At 35.6% G+C, this 20,228-nt stretch overlaps 1 protein-coding gene across 6 annotated transcripts in view; it reads right to left on the minus strand.

Moving 5' to 3' along the window:
* Nucleotides 1–20,228, minus strand: part of RNGTT (RNA guanylyltransferase and 5'-phosphatase) — a 386,087-nt gene that overhangs the window by 272,208 nt on the left and 93,651 nt on the right. For all 6 annotated transcript variants that reach the window (XR_011974408.1, XM_072642803.1, XM_072642804.1 and 3 more), the window contains exon 10: nucleotides 6,137–6,208. Coding sequence is in view for 5 of the 6 variants with exons in the window: in XM_072642803.1 (XP_072498904.1) it covers nucleotides 6,137–6,208 (72 nt within the window). In the remaining variant the exon portion in view is untranslated. The remainder of the gene's footprint in view (nucleotides 1–6,136; nucleotides 6,209–20,228) is intronic.

The following is a 20,228-nucleotide window of genomic DNA, read 5'->3' on the forward strand; positions in this document are numbered from 1 at the left end:
GGAGACGGGAGAGTTAAAAGCACAAATGGTGGGAAAGAGGGTAGAGGGAAATACACAGATTGTAATCATAACTGTGAATGTGAATGGGATGAACTCTCCCATAAAACGGAGACGGATAGCAGAATGGATTAAAAGCCATAATCCAACAATATGCTGCTTACAAGAAACACATTTGAAACGGGGGGATACACATAGGATAAAGGTCAAAGGATGGAGCAGAATATATTGTACTTCAGCTCATGTAAGAAAGGCAGGAGTAGCAATCCTAATCTCAGACAAAGCAAAAGCAGAAATAGATCTAATCAAAAGCGATAAGGATGGAAACTATATCCTACTAAAAGGCACCACAGACAATGAAGCAATATCATTACTAAACATGTATGCTCCAAGTGGTATAGCATCCAGATTCTTAGAGGAGAGGTTGGGGGAGCTGAAGGAAGAAATTGATAGCAAAACTATACTAGTGGGGGACCTCAACCTCCCCCTCTCTGAACTAGATAAATCCAACCTTAAAATAAACAAGAAAGAGGTTAAGGAGGTAAATAAAACTCTGGATAAGGTAGATATGATAGATCTTTGGAGAAAATTAAATGGGAATAGAAAGGAATATACCTTTTTCTCAGCGGTACATGGAACATTTACAAAAATTGACCATGTACTAGGACATAAAAATCTCACAATCCAGTGCAGAAAGGTAGAGATAATCAATGCATCCTTTTCAGATCATAATGCATTAAAAATTACATGTAATAAAAGGCCATGGAAAGAGAAACCAAAAATCAATTGGAAACTAAATAATCTAATTCTAAAGAAGGATTGGGTTAAAGAAGAAATCATAGAAACAATCAACAACTTCATTCAAGAGAATGACAATAGTGAGACAACGTACCAAAACTTATGGGACACTGCAAAAGCAGTTATTAGGGGAAGTTTTATATCTCTGAATGCTTACATAAATAAAATAGAGAAAGAGGAGATCAATGACTTAGGCTTGCAGTTGAAAAAGCTAGAAAAAGAACAAATTGAAAATCCCCAAGTAAATACCAAATTAGAAATACTGAAAACCAAAGGAGAGATTAATAAAATTGAAATTAAGAAAACTATTGAATTAATAAATAAAACCAATAGTTGGTTTTATGAAAAAACTAATAAAATTGATAAACCTTTGGTTAATCTGATCAAAAAAAAGAAAGAAGAAAACCAAATTACTAACATTAAAAATGAAAGGGGTGAACTCACCTCCAATGAGGAGGAAATTAAAACAATAATTAGAAACTACTTTGCCCAACTTTATGCCCACAAATTCGACAATCTAAACGAGATGGATGAATATTTTAAAAAATACAAATTGCCCAGATTAACAGAAGAGGAAGTTGAATACTTAAACAACCCCATCTCAGAAAAAGAAATTGAACAAGCCATCAATGAACTCCCTAGGAAAAAATCTCCAGGGCCAGATGGATTCACAAGTGAATTCTATCAAACATTTAAAGAACAGTTAATTCCAATACTACATACACTATTCTTGAAAATTGGGGAAGAAGGAGTCCTCCCAAATTCTTTCTATGATACAAATATGGTTTTGATACCCAAACCAGGAAGAGACAAAACAGAGAAAGAAAATTATAGACCAATTTCCCTAATGAATATAGATGCAAAAATTTTAAATAAGATTTTAGCAAAACGAATACAGCATCTTATCACGAGATTAATACATTATGATCAGGTAGGATTCATACCAGGACTACAGGGCTGGTTCAATATTAGCAAAACTATTAGCATTATCGATCACATCAACAACAAAGCTAACAAAAACCACATGATTATCTCAATAGATGCAGAAAAAGCTTTTGACAAAATACAACATCCATTCCTACTAAAAACATTGGAGAACGTAGGAATAAAGGGAACTTTCCATAAAATAATAAGCAGTATCTATCTAAAACCTTCAGCAAGCATTATATGCAATGGGGATAAGCTAGATGCATTCCCAATAAGATCAGGGGTGAAACAAGGTTGTCCATTATCACCACTATTATTCAATATGGTACTAGAAATGTTAGCTGTAGCAATTAGACAAGATAAAGATATTCAAGGAATTAGAATAGCCAAAGAAGAAACTAAGTTATCACTCTTTGCAGATGATATGATGATTTACCTAGAGAATCCCAGAGATTCAAGTAAAAAATTACTTGAATTAATAAACAATTTTGGCAAAGTTGCAGGGTACAAAATAAACCCACACAAATCCTCTGCGTTCCTATATATTAGCAACAAAGTTCAACAGCAAGAGATAGAAAGAGAAATCCCATTTAAAGTTAGGGTAGACAGTATAAAATACTTAGGAGTCTACCTGCCAAAACAAACCCAGGGACTATATGAACACAATTACAAGACACTTTTTGCACAAATAAAGTCAGATTTAAGTAAGTGGAAAAACATTAGTTGCTCATGGGTAGGCCGTGCTAATATAATAAAAATGACAATTCTACCCAAATTAATATACTTATTTAGTGCCATGCCAATTAAACTATCAGACAATTACTTTCTAGAGCTGGATAAAATAATATCAAAATTCATTTGGAAAAACAAAAGGTCCAGAATATCAAAGGGACTAATGAAAAGAAATGCTTGGGAAGGTGGCCTAGCGCTACCAGACCTTAAACTGTACTATAAAGCAGCAATTATCAAAACCACTTGGTATTGGCTAAGAAACAGAGAGGTAGACAAGTGGAATAGACTTGGCACTCAAGATGCAGTAGGCAAGGAATATAGCAACCTTCTGTTTGATAAACCCAAGGACCCCAGCTTCTGGGATAAGAACTCATTGTTTGACAAAAATTGCTGGGAAAACTGGATAACAGTGTGGCGGAAATTAGGCATAGACCCATACCTGACACCGTACACAAGAATAAAGTCCAAATGGGTACATGATTTAGGTATAAAGATTGATACCATGAATAAACTGGAGAAGCAAGGAATAGTGTATTTATCAGATCTATGGAGAAGGGAAGAATTCTTTACTAAAGGAGAGATAGAATGCATTATGAAATGCAAAATGGATAACTTTGAGTACATTAAACTGAGAAGTTTTTGCACAACCAAACCCAATGCAACCAAAATCCGGAGGGATGTAGTAAATTGGGAAAAAATTTTTACAGCTAAGCTCGGGGATAAAGGCCTCATTTCTAGAATATATAGAGAACTGACCCAAATGTATAATCATACAAGTCATTCCCCAATTGATAAATGGTCAAAGGATATGAACAGGCAATTTTCAGAGGAAGAAATTAAAGCTATCTATAATCATATGAAAAAATGCTCTAAATCACTATTGGTTAGAGAGATGCAAATCAAAACAACTCTGAGGTACCACATCACACCTATAAGATTGGCAAACATGACAGAACAAGAAAATGATAAATGCTGGAGAGGATGTGGGAGAGTTGGAACACTAATTCATTGTTGGTGGAGCTGTGAGCGCATCCAACCATTCTGGAGAGCAATTTGGAACTATGCCCAAAGGGCTACAAAAATGTGCATACCCTTTGACCCAGCAATATCGCTACTACGACTATATCCCCAAGAGATCATAAAAATGGGAAAGGGTCCCACATGTACAAAAATATTTATAGCAGCACTCTATGTAGTTGCCAAAAACTGGAAGTCAAGGGGATGTCCATCAATTGGGGAATGGCTGAATAAATTATGGTATATGAATGTAATGGAGTACTATTGTGCCATAAGAAATGATGAACAAGAAGACTTCAGAGAGGCCTGGAAGGACTTATATGACCTGATGCTGAGTGAAAGGAGCAGAACCAGGAGAACTTTATGCACAGCAACAACCACAGTGTGTGAGAGTTTTTTCTGGTAGACTTAGATTTTTGTAATAACACAAGAACTTCTGAAAAAAAAAAAAAATCCCAGTGGTGGACCTCAAGGCAAAATGCCTTCCACACTCAGAGAGAGAAATATGGAAGTCACTCACATAATGTAGCAGATCATGTTTGTGTATGTGTATCTGTTTGTGTATCATGTTCTGATTTGTTATACGGATTCTTTCATTTATCTTAGTCTGACTACATAGCATGACTATAGTGAAAATATACTCAATAGGAAAGTATATGTAGAATCTATACAGAATTGTATGCAGTCGTGGGGAGGGAGGGAGGTAGTGGGGGGTGGGTGGGGAGGGATAAAATCGCAATTGTATGGCAGTGATTGTTAAACATTAAAAAAATAAATAAATAAAATAAAAAAAATAATAATAATAAAAAAAAATAATAAAAAAAAAAAATGAATCCTTTTCCTTTTTCTTTGATCTTCTTAGAATATAAATCTACTAGTGGTATTGCTGGGTCAAAGGATACTTTTGAGCATTGTAAAAAATTGCTCTCCAGAATGGTTGAACTAGTTCACAGCTCCATCAACAATATGTTAGTATACCTACTCCTGCACATCCTCTCCCACATTTGTCATTTTAATTTTTTGTCATCTTAACCAATCTGATGGATGTGAAGTGGCAATTCAGAGTACTTAATTTTATATTTAATTATTAGTGATTTACAGCATTTTTTCTTATGAGTATTAATAGTTTTGATTTCTTCCTCTGAAGACTGCTTCTTCATGTCCTTTGACCATTTACAAGTAGGGAAATGGCTCTTACTTTATAAGTTTGGCTTATTTCTTTACATATATTTGATAATTGAGACTTTTATCAGAGATAACTGCTGTTAAATTCCGTTCCCTCTCCCTTTTGCTGCTTTTCTTCTAATTCTGGCTGTATTGGTTTTGTTTGTGCAAAGACTTTAATTTTATGATCATCAAAATTTTCTATTTTGCCTACCATGAACATATCTGTCTCTTATTTGGTCATTAACTCTTCATCAATATGGCTAATGTAGAAACATATTTTGCATTATTTTATATGTATGTATAGTGGGCACCATATTTCTTGCCTTTTCAATAGGTAGAGGAGGAAACTGAGGAAAGGATAGAATATGGAAGTGAAAAGTAAAAAAAATTTTTAAAGTAAGCTCATCATGGGTGTAGCCTGTTTCTTACTCAATCCAAATAAAAATACTTATTGTACAACTACTAAGCACATAGCAACTAAGCTCACCAAAGGTCATTCAATAACTAGGGCAGGGTCTTATATAGGCACCCAATATATTTTTCACTGAATTGAATCAAATTTGATTAATTCAAAAGTTCTTAACTTTTGGTTGCTTTTATTGATTTAATCAAAGTTTTAATACTAATGCTGCTAAACAGAATTTTTTGGTTTGAATTTCATAATTTTCCCACCTATTAAATGTGATGGTAAAGGTGCAGATATCTCAATGTATTAAATCACAGAAAGGAAAAAAGAACAAATTCAGATAACTTGAATAATAATTAAAATCAGACCAATCAAGACCACCAGATCTTGTGTTTTTTCTTCTTGTAGTAAAACAATTAGTGTGTTAACTACTTCAATCAACTAGTTATATTTCTGTTTTTAAATTATAAAAAAATGAAATTTGGGAGAATTCTTTAGTCAGCTCCTTTCTTTTCCTGGGTTTGAGAAATGATGTAGTAATGGAGGGCCAGCATTCAAATCAGAAAAAGCTGGACTCAAAATCAGTATCTGATCATACTGCCTATTAAAAAAGTCACTTAACCTCTCAACGCCCCTCATTACTTTTTAAGACTTTATACTGCAGAACAGGTATCGGCAGAAGTTACTTCCCCATTAAAATTTCCATGTAGTACTGAAATCAAAAGTCTACTCAAAATAATAATGGATTTAATATTTAAGTTACAATCTTATTATAAGGTGCAATATGCTGGAAAGGCAGATAGAAATTAAATATCCTCACTCTTTCATTCTCATTTTATCTTGAAACTTTCCTGTGAAACAATATTTTGTGAAAGTATTAGAGAAATACAAGTTTTCTGTATTTGTTCAAGAACATTATTTTAAAAAGAAAAACTTGAGACTTGTTCAGCCAACACAATTTCTCAGAAATACTAACAGCTTTCTCAGCTCAATTATTTGCAATAAATATTTTCCAACTGAAACCATATTGATAATTTTAGAATAGCTTAATTTTAAAACAAGAACAGTATGCAAGTTTTTAGAGGTACTTACATTAAATTTAATTATGTCGTATATCAAGTACCGAGGAACGACTTGTCCATTTACTTTGTCAACAATCATTTCCTTTAAAGAAAAAAAAACTTGTTTATAAAAATAATTTCACATTTATTCTTTAATGTTTAAGAATGACAAAATTTCTCATCACATCACATATCAAGTTCATTATACTTCTATTATTCAATAGATAAAAGAAAAAACATTTAAATTTCAAAAAAAGTTTTTGAGAAATTTAATTCCATCATTATTACTTTTTTGTTACAGATATAATTAGTTGGGCCTTAAATCTACAAATAAAAAATTCAAATGGTTAAAAAAAAAAAAACCCTAATGAGATCTTGATCAAAGGTTCAATACCTGACTTGTCCAATTTTATATTATTATGTTCCAAAGTCCTGACTCAGCATAAATCAGAGGACACCAGATGATGGGGACTCTGATCAATCATTTCTTAACCCATTCAATAGTAAGTACATTCCTAGCTCTGTCTGCCCTCATACTTGCGATTCAGTTCACATGGTCTAGATGAAAATCTTTTTCCCCCCCTTATCCTAATTCTTCCCAAACAGTTCTCCTTCTCCACACCTACATAGCCCAAATCCCTTTCTGCCATATCCCACTTCCATTTGCCTCTAGAACATTCCAAACTACTGTTAACTCCCCTTTATCTTTGATAATTTCACTTCAAACTTCTTCCAGCTTCTTCTGTTATCAAAAACCCATCTCTCTCCAGAAGACACTACACCACCGTCCACGTTCTCCAGTAACTATTGAGCTTTCTCTCATGTCCTCATCTCAAATACACTGGGCAAGGAAGAAGATAAGGTATACACTTCTTGCTCTGGACTTCCACTTTTCCTTTGCCACCATCACTTACGACCTTCTCTTTAGAAGTTCACACAAACCATATTGAAATTTTTATTGCTATGTTCAACCAGTTTCTTAGTCATTTTTCTTTTTTCTCAAGGTATTCATTATCTTACAAACAATCTTCTCTCTCTATCCAAATCCCTGCTCTCATATATGTAATTTTACAATGCATATTTCATCTACAATACACAGGCAAACTAGTCCATCAGTCTTCTCAGTTCCCATGACCAACATTTTCACTCTACCTCAATCACACATAGGAAAGATCATATCCCTAATCCCATCATCAACAATAACTGTGATGCCTTAGGATCCAGAAACCTGAAATTCCCTTCTCTCACTATTACCTAACTTTTCATCTCTTTCTAAGACTATCTCTTCATACAACTATTCTTTGTCCTCAATGTAACCTCAATTCTTTCTAGGCCTCCCTTTTGTTTCTACCTCCTACGCCACTTCTTTCTTCTTCTCTTCAAGTTTAATGAGAAATAAATACCTTTCCTAAGCTATTCCATTACATTTAAACCTTTCACCATTCTCTCTTTTCTTCAAAGTCCTAAGAAAGAAGTGGCCCTTTTTCTTGCCAAAAGAAACCATCAATTTGTGCTTTGATCTCATCCCTCCCCATCTCTTTAAAAGTTTGCCCCTTTGAAAAACCCATTTGACTAATCTTAAATCCTCCTTAAGATGACTCCTACCTACAAACCTGCTCAAGTCTTGACTTTTTCAACCCCTCAAGTTACCCTATATTGCTCCTTCTTTTCCACAATTCAACTCCCCAAAAGCATCTGTTTCTTTTGTTCCCATGGTTTTCCCAGTTCCAACTCACTTTTTACAAGTACATGACTCTTGTAAATATGGCTCCCTACTATCACCACTGCTTTCCACAAGGTGACCAACAATCTCTTACCTACTAAATCCAAAGACCTCTATTACAGTCTTCATTCAATTTCACTTCTCTGCAGCTTCCAGTGTTGTTAACTACACACTTCCTACAGGATGCTTTATCATCCCTTGGTTTCCATGGCAATATTTTCTCTTGGTTTTCTGTCTATCTAAAAACTTTCAAGTTTCCTTTGCAGGATCATCCATTTTCCCACCATGAGTACAGATATCCAACAAAGCTTTGTTCTGGATCTTCTTCTCTTCCCTGTCTACCCATTCATTCCAATCAAATCAATTATCATCTCTATTTAAATAAAACCCAAATCTAGATACACAGATATCCAATCCTAAACTTTCTTCTGAATCCTAGTCCCACACTGCCAGTTGGCTGCTGGTCATCTCCATATGGCTATCCTATCAATTTTTTAAACTTAACATGCCTAAAACGGAACTAAATATACACGTTACCCTGAACACATAGGATTTCTCTCAAAACCCATTCAAAGACTATAAATGGAAAAAACAACAATAAGACAATTAAGACGAAATAATGTAAAGTTATAACAACCAAGGATGACCCCATTAAAGCCGATAAGGCCAGGCACCAATATGATAAGGACAGTGGGGAGGAGGGGAGGTGCTATGAACTTCCTAAGAAGGGATGAACTGATCCAAGTCAAAACAAAAGTTCAGGTTAAAGTTTCTATACTGATCAGCAGTTGTATCAGGCCTATCAGTGGCTGTTGTATATTCAGCATGAACAAGATAGGAAACAAAGTCTCCAAAAAAAAAAAAAGAGAAAAGTTTGTCCCGAAGAAGATAGGAGAAGAGATCTACCACCACCACCATACATAGGCAAAGATGTTGGAACTTTGGGTATGCAATAATGCATATGGTATCAGACTTTTAAAAATGTGTTTGCTTTTTTCACTGAATTTTTCTTTTTTCTCTTTTTTATTCTTTATTACAAAGGATGGTTTTTCTCAGAGAGGGATGCATCTGAAAATGTAGTTAATGAAAAAACAAGTACCAATAAAAATTTTATTTTTACAAAGGCTTCTTGAAGATGAGAAGTAGCTGACATTTTGCATTTATATCTCCAGTACCTAGCCTAGTACATGGCACAAGGTAGGGGCTTAATAAATGCTTTTTCATTTAGAGAAGAGGTAATCAGAAGCATGGTAATGCTAACTGGGTAGAAGTTTCTAGCCTCCCAATTCTACAGTACAGCGCCATTTACCTATGATGTTTAACCACAGGCGTATCATCTACCTCATCCCTATGGTCCAATGGAATCAAGATATCCACAGAAATAGTGAAGGACTGAGGCAGATGGAAATCATCATTAAAATACTCAAGTAACAGAATTGTGGAGAGGACTAGCAACTGCTCACTGTTGTAAACTAACTAGGAAGTGGGAGTAAGATCATGTGAGGTGATGATAACTAGAGGCAAATAATGAAAGAATTATTAGAGGTATGACAAAAGCAGACTAAGGCAACAGGAGGTGGGGTAAGTCATGTCCTGCATATGCTGTTAGAAGCATTAAAAGTGAAAAGATTTTCTCTATTTAAGGTCCATTCCCCAACTGGTACTACTTTGTAGCAGACTAACTATATGGGATCTCTTCTATCATAAAGGGGATGCCTCCAACCAATGGCAGGAACAACCAAGTGCTAATACCAAATACAAAAGTGAAATATTCCCTGCCTTTAAAGAGCTTTTTTTTTTAAGGAAGCAAGTAGTACAGATGACCTTTGCTAGCAGTTTAGTTATAAAAAAGGAAAAAGGATGGGATAACCTGAGCGAAAGAAAGGACAGTGAAATTCTGTACCCTGTATCTTCTTATCAGAGATCCCACTTTACCACAAAGGAACTAGGAATGGAAAAGATAAAGATTATAAATGTTTGTATGGCACCTACATATTAGGCATCATATGCTAAGCACCATGCCAACCACTTTACAAATATCTCATTTGACCCTCATTACAACTCTGAGGAAGGTACTGTCATCTCCACTTTACAACTGAGGAAACTGAGGCAAACAAAAGTTAAATGACTTATCCAGAATCATACAGCAAGTAAATGTCTGAGCCTGAATTTGAATTCAGGTTTTCCTGACACCAGACACAGTACTCTATTCATTGTACCACCTAGTTGCCTAAGTATAAGTATGGACCCAAGATCACAGGATAAAATGAACTTTTGACTTCACTAAGTTTTAAGTGGAGAAGCCAGCAGTGAACTGTTATTGAAGAGTCAAATAAAACAATTTTTTTAAGAGGCCAAGACCCACAAATTAGGTGAATAGTTGCAAACAGCAAATTATTTCCTTAATCAGCAATCATCATACGGACTGAACACAAAAATTTCCTTCTCCTTTACATGTATATCACTATTAAATTGATAGCCTTCCAATGCATCCTAAGTGATGTAAAAAATGTGATATAAAGATGTGTAAACTGTGTGTCTGTGTACAGACTTGCACAATTAATTTTGTGGGATAGAAGGATAGGCACCTTTACAAGTTGCTTAAATAAATACTCTTGGGAAGTGATGTCCACTTATTTTTCCAATATCAAAATGAATTAATGAACTGAGACAATGTCCCAAGTGTCAATTGTCCTGAAATACCTTGCTTTCAATAATGATAATAGTCCATATTTACAGAGAAATTTAAAGTTTGCAAAGTGCTTTACCTATATTTTCTCATTTAAACATCAAAGGTCTTCAAGGCTTTTTGCTTAAATGTTGATGTTATTAAGTTTTGAAAACATTAGCAAATGGAGCTTATTTAGCTTTTATTCACATAAAGTTAATAGACTTGAAAGGAACATCAAGCATTTCTTCCCACCAAACTAAACAGCAAATAAGAGAAAAGAGAAAATCTAGTTTGTTAAATGTTTGATAAAATTCACTTGTACATCTGTCTAGCCTGGAGATTTTTCTTAGGGATTGATTGGCCTGTTCAATTTCTTTTTCTGAAATGGGGCTATTTAAATATTTTATTTCTTCTTTATTTCTTCTTCCATTAATCTAGGCAATTTATATTTTTGTAAATACTCATCCTTTTCTCTAGAATTGTCAAATTTATTGGCATACCATTGTGCAAAATAGTTCCTAATTATTGTTTTAACTTAATCTTCACGTTGTATCTTCCTTTCCATTTGGCTAATTATTGGGCTACCTGAAAGCCATGATCAAAAAGAAAGCCTAGACATTACCTTCCATGAAATTATCAAGGAAAACTGCTGTGATGTTCTAGAATCAGAGGGCAAAATGGATTCTGAATAAATTCATCGGTCACCCCCTGAAAGAAATCGGAACAGAGAAACTCCTAGGAATATTGTGGCCAAATTTCAGAGTTCCCAGATGAAGGAGAAAATACTGCAAGCAGCTAGAAAGAAACAATTTGAGCACTGTGGAAATACAATCAGGATAACACAGGATCTGGCAGCTTCAACATTAAGGGATTGAAGGGCTTGGAGTAGGATATTTCAGAAGTCAAAGGAACTGGGTTTGAAGCCAAGAATCACCTACCCAGCATATCTGAATATAATACTTCAAGGGAAAAAATGGACATTCAGTGATAGAGACAAATTTGAAGATTTCATATTGAGGAAAAGACTAGATCTGTATTTAGAATTTTGACTTCCCAAGACAAGAATCAAGAGAAGCATGAAAAGGTAAACAGGGGAAAGAAAAAGAAAAAGAAAAGTCATAAAAGACTCTCTGAAGCTGAACTGTTTACATTACTACATGGAAAGAAAATATTTTTAACTCTTGAATCTTTTCTCAGTATTTGGGTAGTTGGAGAGATTGTACACACACAAACACACACACACACACATATACATAGATAGAGAGTACAGGGTGTGTTATATCAGAAGAGATGATGTCCACATACACACACACACACACACACACACACACACAAAATAAATAAACTAAAATAGAAATTAAGGGGTGAGAAAGGGAGTAATGAAACGGGGCAGGCTATAACTCATAAAAGAGATAAGAAAAATCTTATTCAGTAGAGGAGATAAGGGAGAAGGGGAGCAGGGGGGAATAAAGCTACTCTCCCCACACGTAGCTGAAGGAAGGATTAACATGGTCACTAAATTTGATATGAAAATTTATATCACACCACAGGAAAGTAGGAGAGGAGGCAACAAGTGGAGCGAAGGGAATGTTAGAAGGGAGGGCAAATGGGAGAAGGGAGTCACTAGAAATAAACACTTTTGAGAAGAGACAAGGTCAATTATAGGGGGAAAAATAAGGGGGATAGGGTAGGTCAGAGGGCAATATAATTAGTATTACACAACATGATTACTATGGAAGTCTTTTGCAAAACAACACTTCCCTTCTTAGTGGGGCTGGGGGGAGGGAGGGGGAAGGAGAGAAGTTGGAATTCAAAGTGGTAGAAACAAATGCTGAGAATTTTTATTGCATGTAATTGGGAAATAAGAATTACAGGGATAGGGGTATGGAAATTCATCTTGTCCTGCAAGAAAAGAGAAAAGATAGGGATAGGAAAGGGGTGGGGTATGATGGAGGGGAGGGTACATTGAGGGAAGGAGTAATCAGAATGCAAGATATAGGAAGCGGGGGAAGGGGGGTGATGGGGAGAAAAACTGGTCATGTTACAAAGTGAGGTAAAAGCAATTAGTATTAAAACAATACACTGAATTAATTACTGAGAATAAATCAATGACATCTTTAGCTTGGAGAAAAGAATTTCAGTCTAACTTTCCAAGAGGAAGGTAACCTCTGGTAAAATTTGGCATTGATGGAAAAGTCAAGGTTTTAATGGTAAATTTGATTTTATGATTGCCATTTCATCAGGAACTAGAACATGTATAGAAAGACATGTAAGCCACTTAAGACTTGCCTCAAAAGATGTTCCTTAGCCAAAGTGAAACTATAATCATATTTGAAACCTGGTTGTAGGAACTTGCCATTTTTAGATGATGTGGGACTACTAAGTGACTGTTCTTCTGAGTCTAACTCCAGATATGGGAAGCAAGAAAGGTGATCTGAGCCTCCATTACGTGATGCCAGTAAGCTCATGAGATGCTGGTATGAACTGCATAGGTGATCTCAAGGGAAGGGTGGGAGAGTGGCTGTTCACCATGGGCTGAGGTGGGATTCTCCTGACTCAATTTCCCCACTGACACCTGGCAGACTTTAAGCCTGACTGAATGCAAGTGGACAATCTACTCCTGCCTGGAATTGACATGAAGTTGGGGAGATATTGTTTCCCTGTAATGTCCCTACTCTTGGTGGCAATTTCCTATGGTCAAAAGGTTTGTAAGCTTAATACCAGACCTATTCAATTATAGATTATGGGTAGAGGAACATCTGAGGCTGTCTAAAATTAAGCTATTAGGCACAGGGCTTTAGACCAACAACATTAAGTTAGGGTCCTTTTATTCTTAACTGAGGAGACAATTAGATCAACAGCTTGTGAAGAGAGCAACATAAATATTATCTGTGTCTCAGTTGGGTTATGTTTAAAAAAAAAAAATTCTTGTGTTCCATATTGTAAATGCTTTAAAAAGATGTATCACCTGACCAAAAGTTTGAATTGCTTTATCTGTTACAAACTGTGTTAAAAAATAAAGAATAAAAAAAGGAAATAGAGCAGCTGATCAGTGGACAAGATTAGGTATACAAAATACAGAAGCAGAGTTGCCTAGCTCTTGATAAACCCAAAGATCTCAGCTATTAGAGTAAGAAGTCACTATTCAATAAAAACTGTTGGGAAAGACTGGAAAGGAATCTGGCTGAAACCAGATACGTATTTATGTATGTTTGTATGTCTCATCTGAATTCTGAGTCCATCAATTTTCTGTCAGGAGGTTGGTAGGTTTCAAAATGCACCCTCTAAAACTGACTGGGTAAATGGGGGGGAGGAAGTGCTTTATTTTAACTCTGTGTTTGTAGGGATTCTGTTTTCCTTTCTTTCTCAATGGGAGAAGGGAAGGTGGGATGTGAGGGAAAGAAAGATTTCTTTCTTGATTAAAAAATAAAATTTTATTTAAAAAAGAAATTAGATTAGCTTGGGGGAACTAAGGTTCAGGCTATTGACAAAAACTAAATGATTGGAGAAATACTAATTGCTCATGAATTGGCCATTAAAATGATAATAAAATAATAACAATATTACCTAAATTAACTTCCCTGTGCAGTGACATACTATTTAAAATACTAAAGGATTTCTTTGCAGAGCTGGAAAAATATAACAAAATTCATCTGAATGAATGAGAAGCAAAGAATCTCAAAGGAAATAATGAAAAAAATGTGGGAAGGGGCCTATCAGGACCAAAACTCAAACCATACTATAAAGCAGCAATCATCTGAATTACAAGGTATTGTTTAAGAAACTGAAACATCATTCACGATTAGGTATACAACACAGAAAATTAAAAGAACACCTGTCAACCCAAAGACCCTAACAACTTAGGAAAAGGATTCACTATTTAACAAAAACTGCTAGGAAAGCTAGAAAGCTAACAGAAAAAATTAAGTTTAGATATCATGCCAAAATAAATTCCAAATGGATATATGACATAAGAATAAAAGTCCCTTCATAAACCTCCCCAATTTTTCCAACTATTCCAAAACCACAAAGGTGGTGGTTGTTCAGTAGTTTCAGACATGTCTAACGCTTCATGATTCTACTTGCGGTTTTCTTGGCAAAGATACCAGAGTAGTTTGCCATTTCCTCCTCTAACTCATTTTACTGAAGAGGAAAGTGAGGAAAACAGAATTAAATGAATTGCCCAGAGACACATAACTGTTAAGTGTCTGAGGCCACATTTGAACAATGTCCCTGACTCCAGGCCAGCACTCTATCCACTGTACCACCTAGCTGCCCTAACCACAAAGTTAGTAAGTATTAGAGCTAGAAGGAGAATCCAGGTCTTCTGACTTGAAATGCAGAGTTCTTTCCCATATTAAAAAACTAGTTTACTCATACCAAGTTAAAAAAGAGTTAAGATTCATTCCTTTCACATAAGCTAAAATACAAATGGGTTACATCATCAAGCCTGACGGCTTGATAATGAAAATGAACATTATGCACTTTATATAAGACACTACTATATCATAAACACATACACATATGTATGTGTGTATGTATTAGCATCTAATACTTCCCATGATTCCAAATTTCTGGGTTATCTGTTGAACGTTCGCTCTGAATATCTTGAGTTTAAGATAAATTAAATTTCACCAAAGGATTTCAAATGAATTTGTGTTACACTGTAAATCTTCCATTTTCTACATCTTAAAGGGGTTAAGGAAACATGATTTGGCAGAGTATGAGAATATAATAAAAGCTTCTAAGCTAAGAGCTGACAGCCAGACAATTAGGTAGTTTTAAGTTATTCTTGGATTTGAAATGTTACAAAAACAACCTGCAAATGAAAACAAATCATAGAAAGGAATTAGGGGACAAATGGAAGAAAACAGAACACTGCTTTATCTAAAACGGGGAGAAATAAATACAGAAATTATATTTCTGATCCAAGAAACAGACACAGACATAAATCACACCATTATTTAGGATCTTTCTCAAATTTCCTTCATAATCACTCCTCTTTTCTCTAATCTTTGATCTCTCCCTATCTACTGATTCCTACATCTAAGTCTTCTCATTTAACAAAACAAAATGAAACCCTCACTAAACAATCCAATCTCATTAAGGCGTTCTCTATAACGTTCTCTATTTCGCTCCTCCCTAGGGAAAAAAAAAATTGGTAAGAAAAAAAAAACTTGGACTCACTGCCGCCACTTCCTCTCCTTTCACTCATTCCTCAACCTTTTGTGATGTGGCTAACAAATTTATTACTCAAATGAAACTGCGTTTTCCAAAGTTACTAATGATCTCTTAATTGCCAAATGTCATGAACTATTCTAATCCTTGATATCCTTGATCTCTCTGAAGCACTTTGACACTACTGACTAGCCTTTCCATCTTGAATCTGTCTTCTCTGATTTTTCATGACTTCAGTCTCCTACCTCATGTTTAACTCTCAGAGTCCCTTGCCGCTTCAAAATTCAGCTCAAGGTCACTTTTATATGAAAGATTCTTCCCAACTGCTAATCAGTCAACACTCAGTTGCTAAGTGTTTAGTATTTGCCAGGAACCATGCTAAATACTGGGTATACAAAATGAGACAAAACAGCTTCTTCCCTCAAGGAGGTCACATTCTAAAATGGAAGACAACATGAAAACAACTCCGTACAAACAAGATACATACAGAATAAACTAGAGGTAAGCTCATAGGGAATGCACTAGCTTTCAGGGGAATCACGAAAGGTTTCTGGAAGAAGGAAGAATTTCAGTTGGGATTTGAAGAAACCATGAAGAAGTCTCCTTGAAAACAGGAAGAAGTCTCCTTGAAAACAGGAGGAAGAGAAAACTCTAAGTAGAGGAGAGAGCCAGTCCAACGTAGAGTGGACTGTACCAGGAACAGCAAGGAGCTAGTGCCATTGAACTGTACGGTATATGGAAGGAAGTAAATTGCAAAAAGATTAGAAAGGTACGAGGGAGACAGGAAATGAAGGGCTTTAAACTGAATAGGAAACTATTGGACTATACCGAGTAGGGGAGTGACAAGGTCAGGCCTCCAATTTACAAAGAACTTTTTGAAAGCTGAATTGAGGATGAAGTGTAGTTGGGAGATATTTAAGGCAGGGAGAACAACCAGACTCTTGCAACAGTTCAGAAATGAGGTGATAAGGGCTAGACCAGAATGATGACAATGTCACAGGAAAGAAGAGGAAATACATGAGAGAGACTGCAAAGATAGAATTGATAACACATGGCAACAGATAAGGTAATAAGAGGGTGAGAGTGAGAGGAGTGAAGGATGATATCCCCTTTGTGAGCCTAGGTGTCTAGGGAAATGATGGTATTCTCAAAAGTAATAGGAAAACTTGAGAAGAAAGAAAAAATTGAGGGAAAAGACACTGAGTTCTACAATGGACATGTTGAGTGTTAGGTGTCTACACAACATCCAATTTGGGATGTCCAAGAGGCAGATATATCTAAGAGGAAATATAAAACTAGGTATAAGGGGAAAAGTTAGGGCTGAATAACATATCTAGCAATCCTATGCACAAGAATGATAGTTGAAATGAATCCACGGTTGCTAATGAAACCATGAAGTGAAAAAGAGAGAAAAGAAAAGAGCTGAAGTTGAAGCCATAGGAAACAGTTGTGATTTTTCAGATATACTCTCAATTAAGATCCAACAAAAAAAGACTGAGAAATGATCAGATAGGTAGAGGAAGAATCAGGAGAGAGTAGTGTCACAAAATTCTAGACAGAAGAGAGTATCAAGGAGAAGAGAGATCAGAAGTGTGAAAAGAGATCAAGGAAAATACAGTTTGAAAAAAGGCTTTTAGATTTGGCAATTAAGAGATCATCCATACCTTTGGAGAGAGAAATTTTAGTTTAATGATTAAGTCAGAAGTCAGACTGCAAAGGGTTAAGAAGAGAGTAATGGAAAGTAAGTGAAAGTATCACTACAAAGGAAAGGAGGAGAAAAAGGAAAAGAGATACAGGATAACAGACGGGGGTGGACAGATCAAGTGAGGGATAGGAAAGACATAGGTATGTTTGTAAGCAGTAGGGATTCAGCTAGTAGACAGGGAGAGACTAATGAGAGAGTGGTAATAACAGAATGGTCAATCTGCTAGAAAAGACAGGATAAAAGGGGATCAAAATATGTAGAAAGTTGCATGCTAGTACCTCCCCCCAAAAAATTATCTTATATTTATTTTGTACAAGTATGTGTACATATACATGCTGTTCTTTCATAACAGAACAAGCTCGTTTAGGCAAGAACTCCTTTGTTTTTGTCTTGTATGCGTAGCAACTAGCATGGTGTCTGGCACACAATAGGTCTTTAATAAATACTTGTTTACTGACTAATTTCTTCATGAAACCAGACAACTCTCAATTTATCCATAATTTAGGAATAAAGAAATGTCAGAGTATCACTTCCAACCTGGTTGCTCTCCTGAACTTATAAAATGATGAGTTTCTGGAGAAAATGGTAAGACCACAACAATACTAAAATACATCTCCTTAGTCCCTTGCCCCTAATGCCCCCTCCTTCCTCCTGACTTGAGGGGTGGGGGAGAGAAAGGGAAGAGGAGAAAAAGGGGGCATGGATACTCTTTCCAAATCCTCCACTGAAGGAGGGGGCTGAGGGCAGTCCTCTCATTATTTCCCACCTGGCTGTTCTCCTAGACTTCATCCCTCCCTGTCTCCAGAAACTCATCTTTCTGCAAAATAATATTAATTGTGAAACTTATACCTCCTTAGTATCCCTTGCCCCTGGGACTTCTAATTGGAAAGGGTGAACATTAGAAGAGCTCCTCCTAGATCCCTGATTAAAGGAGAAAGCCCAGGTCATGTAGGACTTAATCATGCCCCCCACCTTAGGTATCCTCCTTCTCCCTCCCCTCCACTTTTCAGGTGTGTGCTTTTCCCTTTCTTTCTATCCCCAGGGCTTTAGATCAAATCTAAAAATGATTAAAGAATATATTTTTTTATTTATGGAATTTTTATAGGATTATTTACCCATTTGAGTCACAATCTCTTCTATTCTTTCCTGTTATCATCAGACATGCCAATAAGCTCTGGCTAACATAAGGTAGCAAAAATAAAAAAAGTAAATATGGACCTTGGATTCACTTACTGAAAAACGAAGTATTCACTCATGGTCAATAATATGTAAGTCCCTTTTAAATTATAAAGCGTCAGGCTGCATTATTCTCAAAAGGACAATTAAGTGAGTCCTCAACTATAGCTATCCACCAGAATGGCAGAAAGAGTAAGCTAAGCTATGGACAAGGAGTTCCATGGCAAACTTTCACAGCTGTATCAAACCACACAGAATAAATCACTGAAGTCAAAGCAAGCTAGAGCATTAAGAAATAAAAGAAGAAATGGGTCAAAATACAAGATAGGAAGAGTGACTGGGAGAAAATCCAATGTTTCCACTAATCAATATATAAGGATAGGTTCTATGATTCTGTTAGTATAGGGAAGAGAAGGAACTTTCTTTACTAATGAAGGCTCATCACCTTTCCCAAATCTTAAGTTCTTAAAGAGTTGCCTAGAGCAGTGGTATCAAACTCAAAAAGAAGCACCCCCCATTAAACTGTATTCCCTGCACCCAACAAATTGACTTAGAAAACCACATGCTAACATTACCTATTATTCCTTTTGTTAAATATCTCCCAATTACATTCTAATCTGGTTTTCACCTCTGAGGCATTAAATGATTTGCCACATCACAGAGAAAATATAGGTTAGCAGCAAGACTAGAATCCACTGGGTCTTTGGGATTTCAAGGCCAGCTCTCAATCTACTACACCGTACTGTCTTTCTTCTATGTGTCAGTGTGAATACTTAATACATGACTAATGAATCCAAAATATATAACTGACATCTGCTGATGTTTTTTTTTCTCTCAATCTCTAAAATTTGAATGTGTAGAAATTTTTTTTTTTACTTTATTTTTTATTTCAGTGACATCTGTTATAAGACAACAGCAGCATTTAGAGCATGGGAAATGCTAGATAGTTATGACATTCTCTCAAATCAGTCTATACACCAAGAAATTATTGGTATCTTTCCATAATAATGTTTACTGCCAAAGACAGGTGTAGTGGTTAATATATGTGTGTATGTATGCATGCATGTTATATCTGTGTATGTATGTATGTATACACACGTATACACTTACACATATGTGTGTATACATGCATACACACACATATAAAATCTTTATACTGGTGATTAGTTACAAGCAATTAAAATCTACTGGATGTGTAGAATGTGATCAATATTTGAAATCACAAGGTATTCCCTTACATAGTAATGCTAGCTATTTGACAACCTACAATTTGGGTGACAAAATCTGCTCAAAGTTGATTTTCAGAAGTACATTAGAGATTACTATTACTACTATTATTACTGCTCCCTTCTTCCCAGTTAATACCCAATGCCTTTAAGGTGTCCAAAGCTTTGCAACACTTGAGCACACAGATATAGCCCCTCCACAAGCATCCCACATTTCAAAATAAGTTCTTTCTCACGTCCACCATACATCTCAAATCAAAATTCCTGTTGCCACAAATCTCAGATTTAGGCCAGTCTACTGAATTTAATTCACAGTAAAATGTGTGTGATCAATCAAGTTAATTGATATATTTGGATCTTAAAATAAGAATGACAATTTAAATGAGTCTCTGGTGAAATATTCTAGGAAGACTAGAGAGCTCCCCTGCCTCCTGAGTATTTCTG

This window comes from Notamacropus eugenii, chromosome 2 (assembly GCF_028372415.1).
Source record: "Notamacropus eugenii isolate mMacEug1 chromosome 2, mMacEug1.pri_v2, whole genome shotgun sequence".
NCBI classification, from domain to species: domain Eukaryota; kingdom Metazoa; phylum Chordata; class Mammalia; order Diprotodontia; family Macropodidae; genus Notamacropus; species Notamacropus eugenii.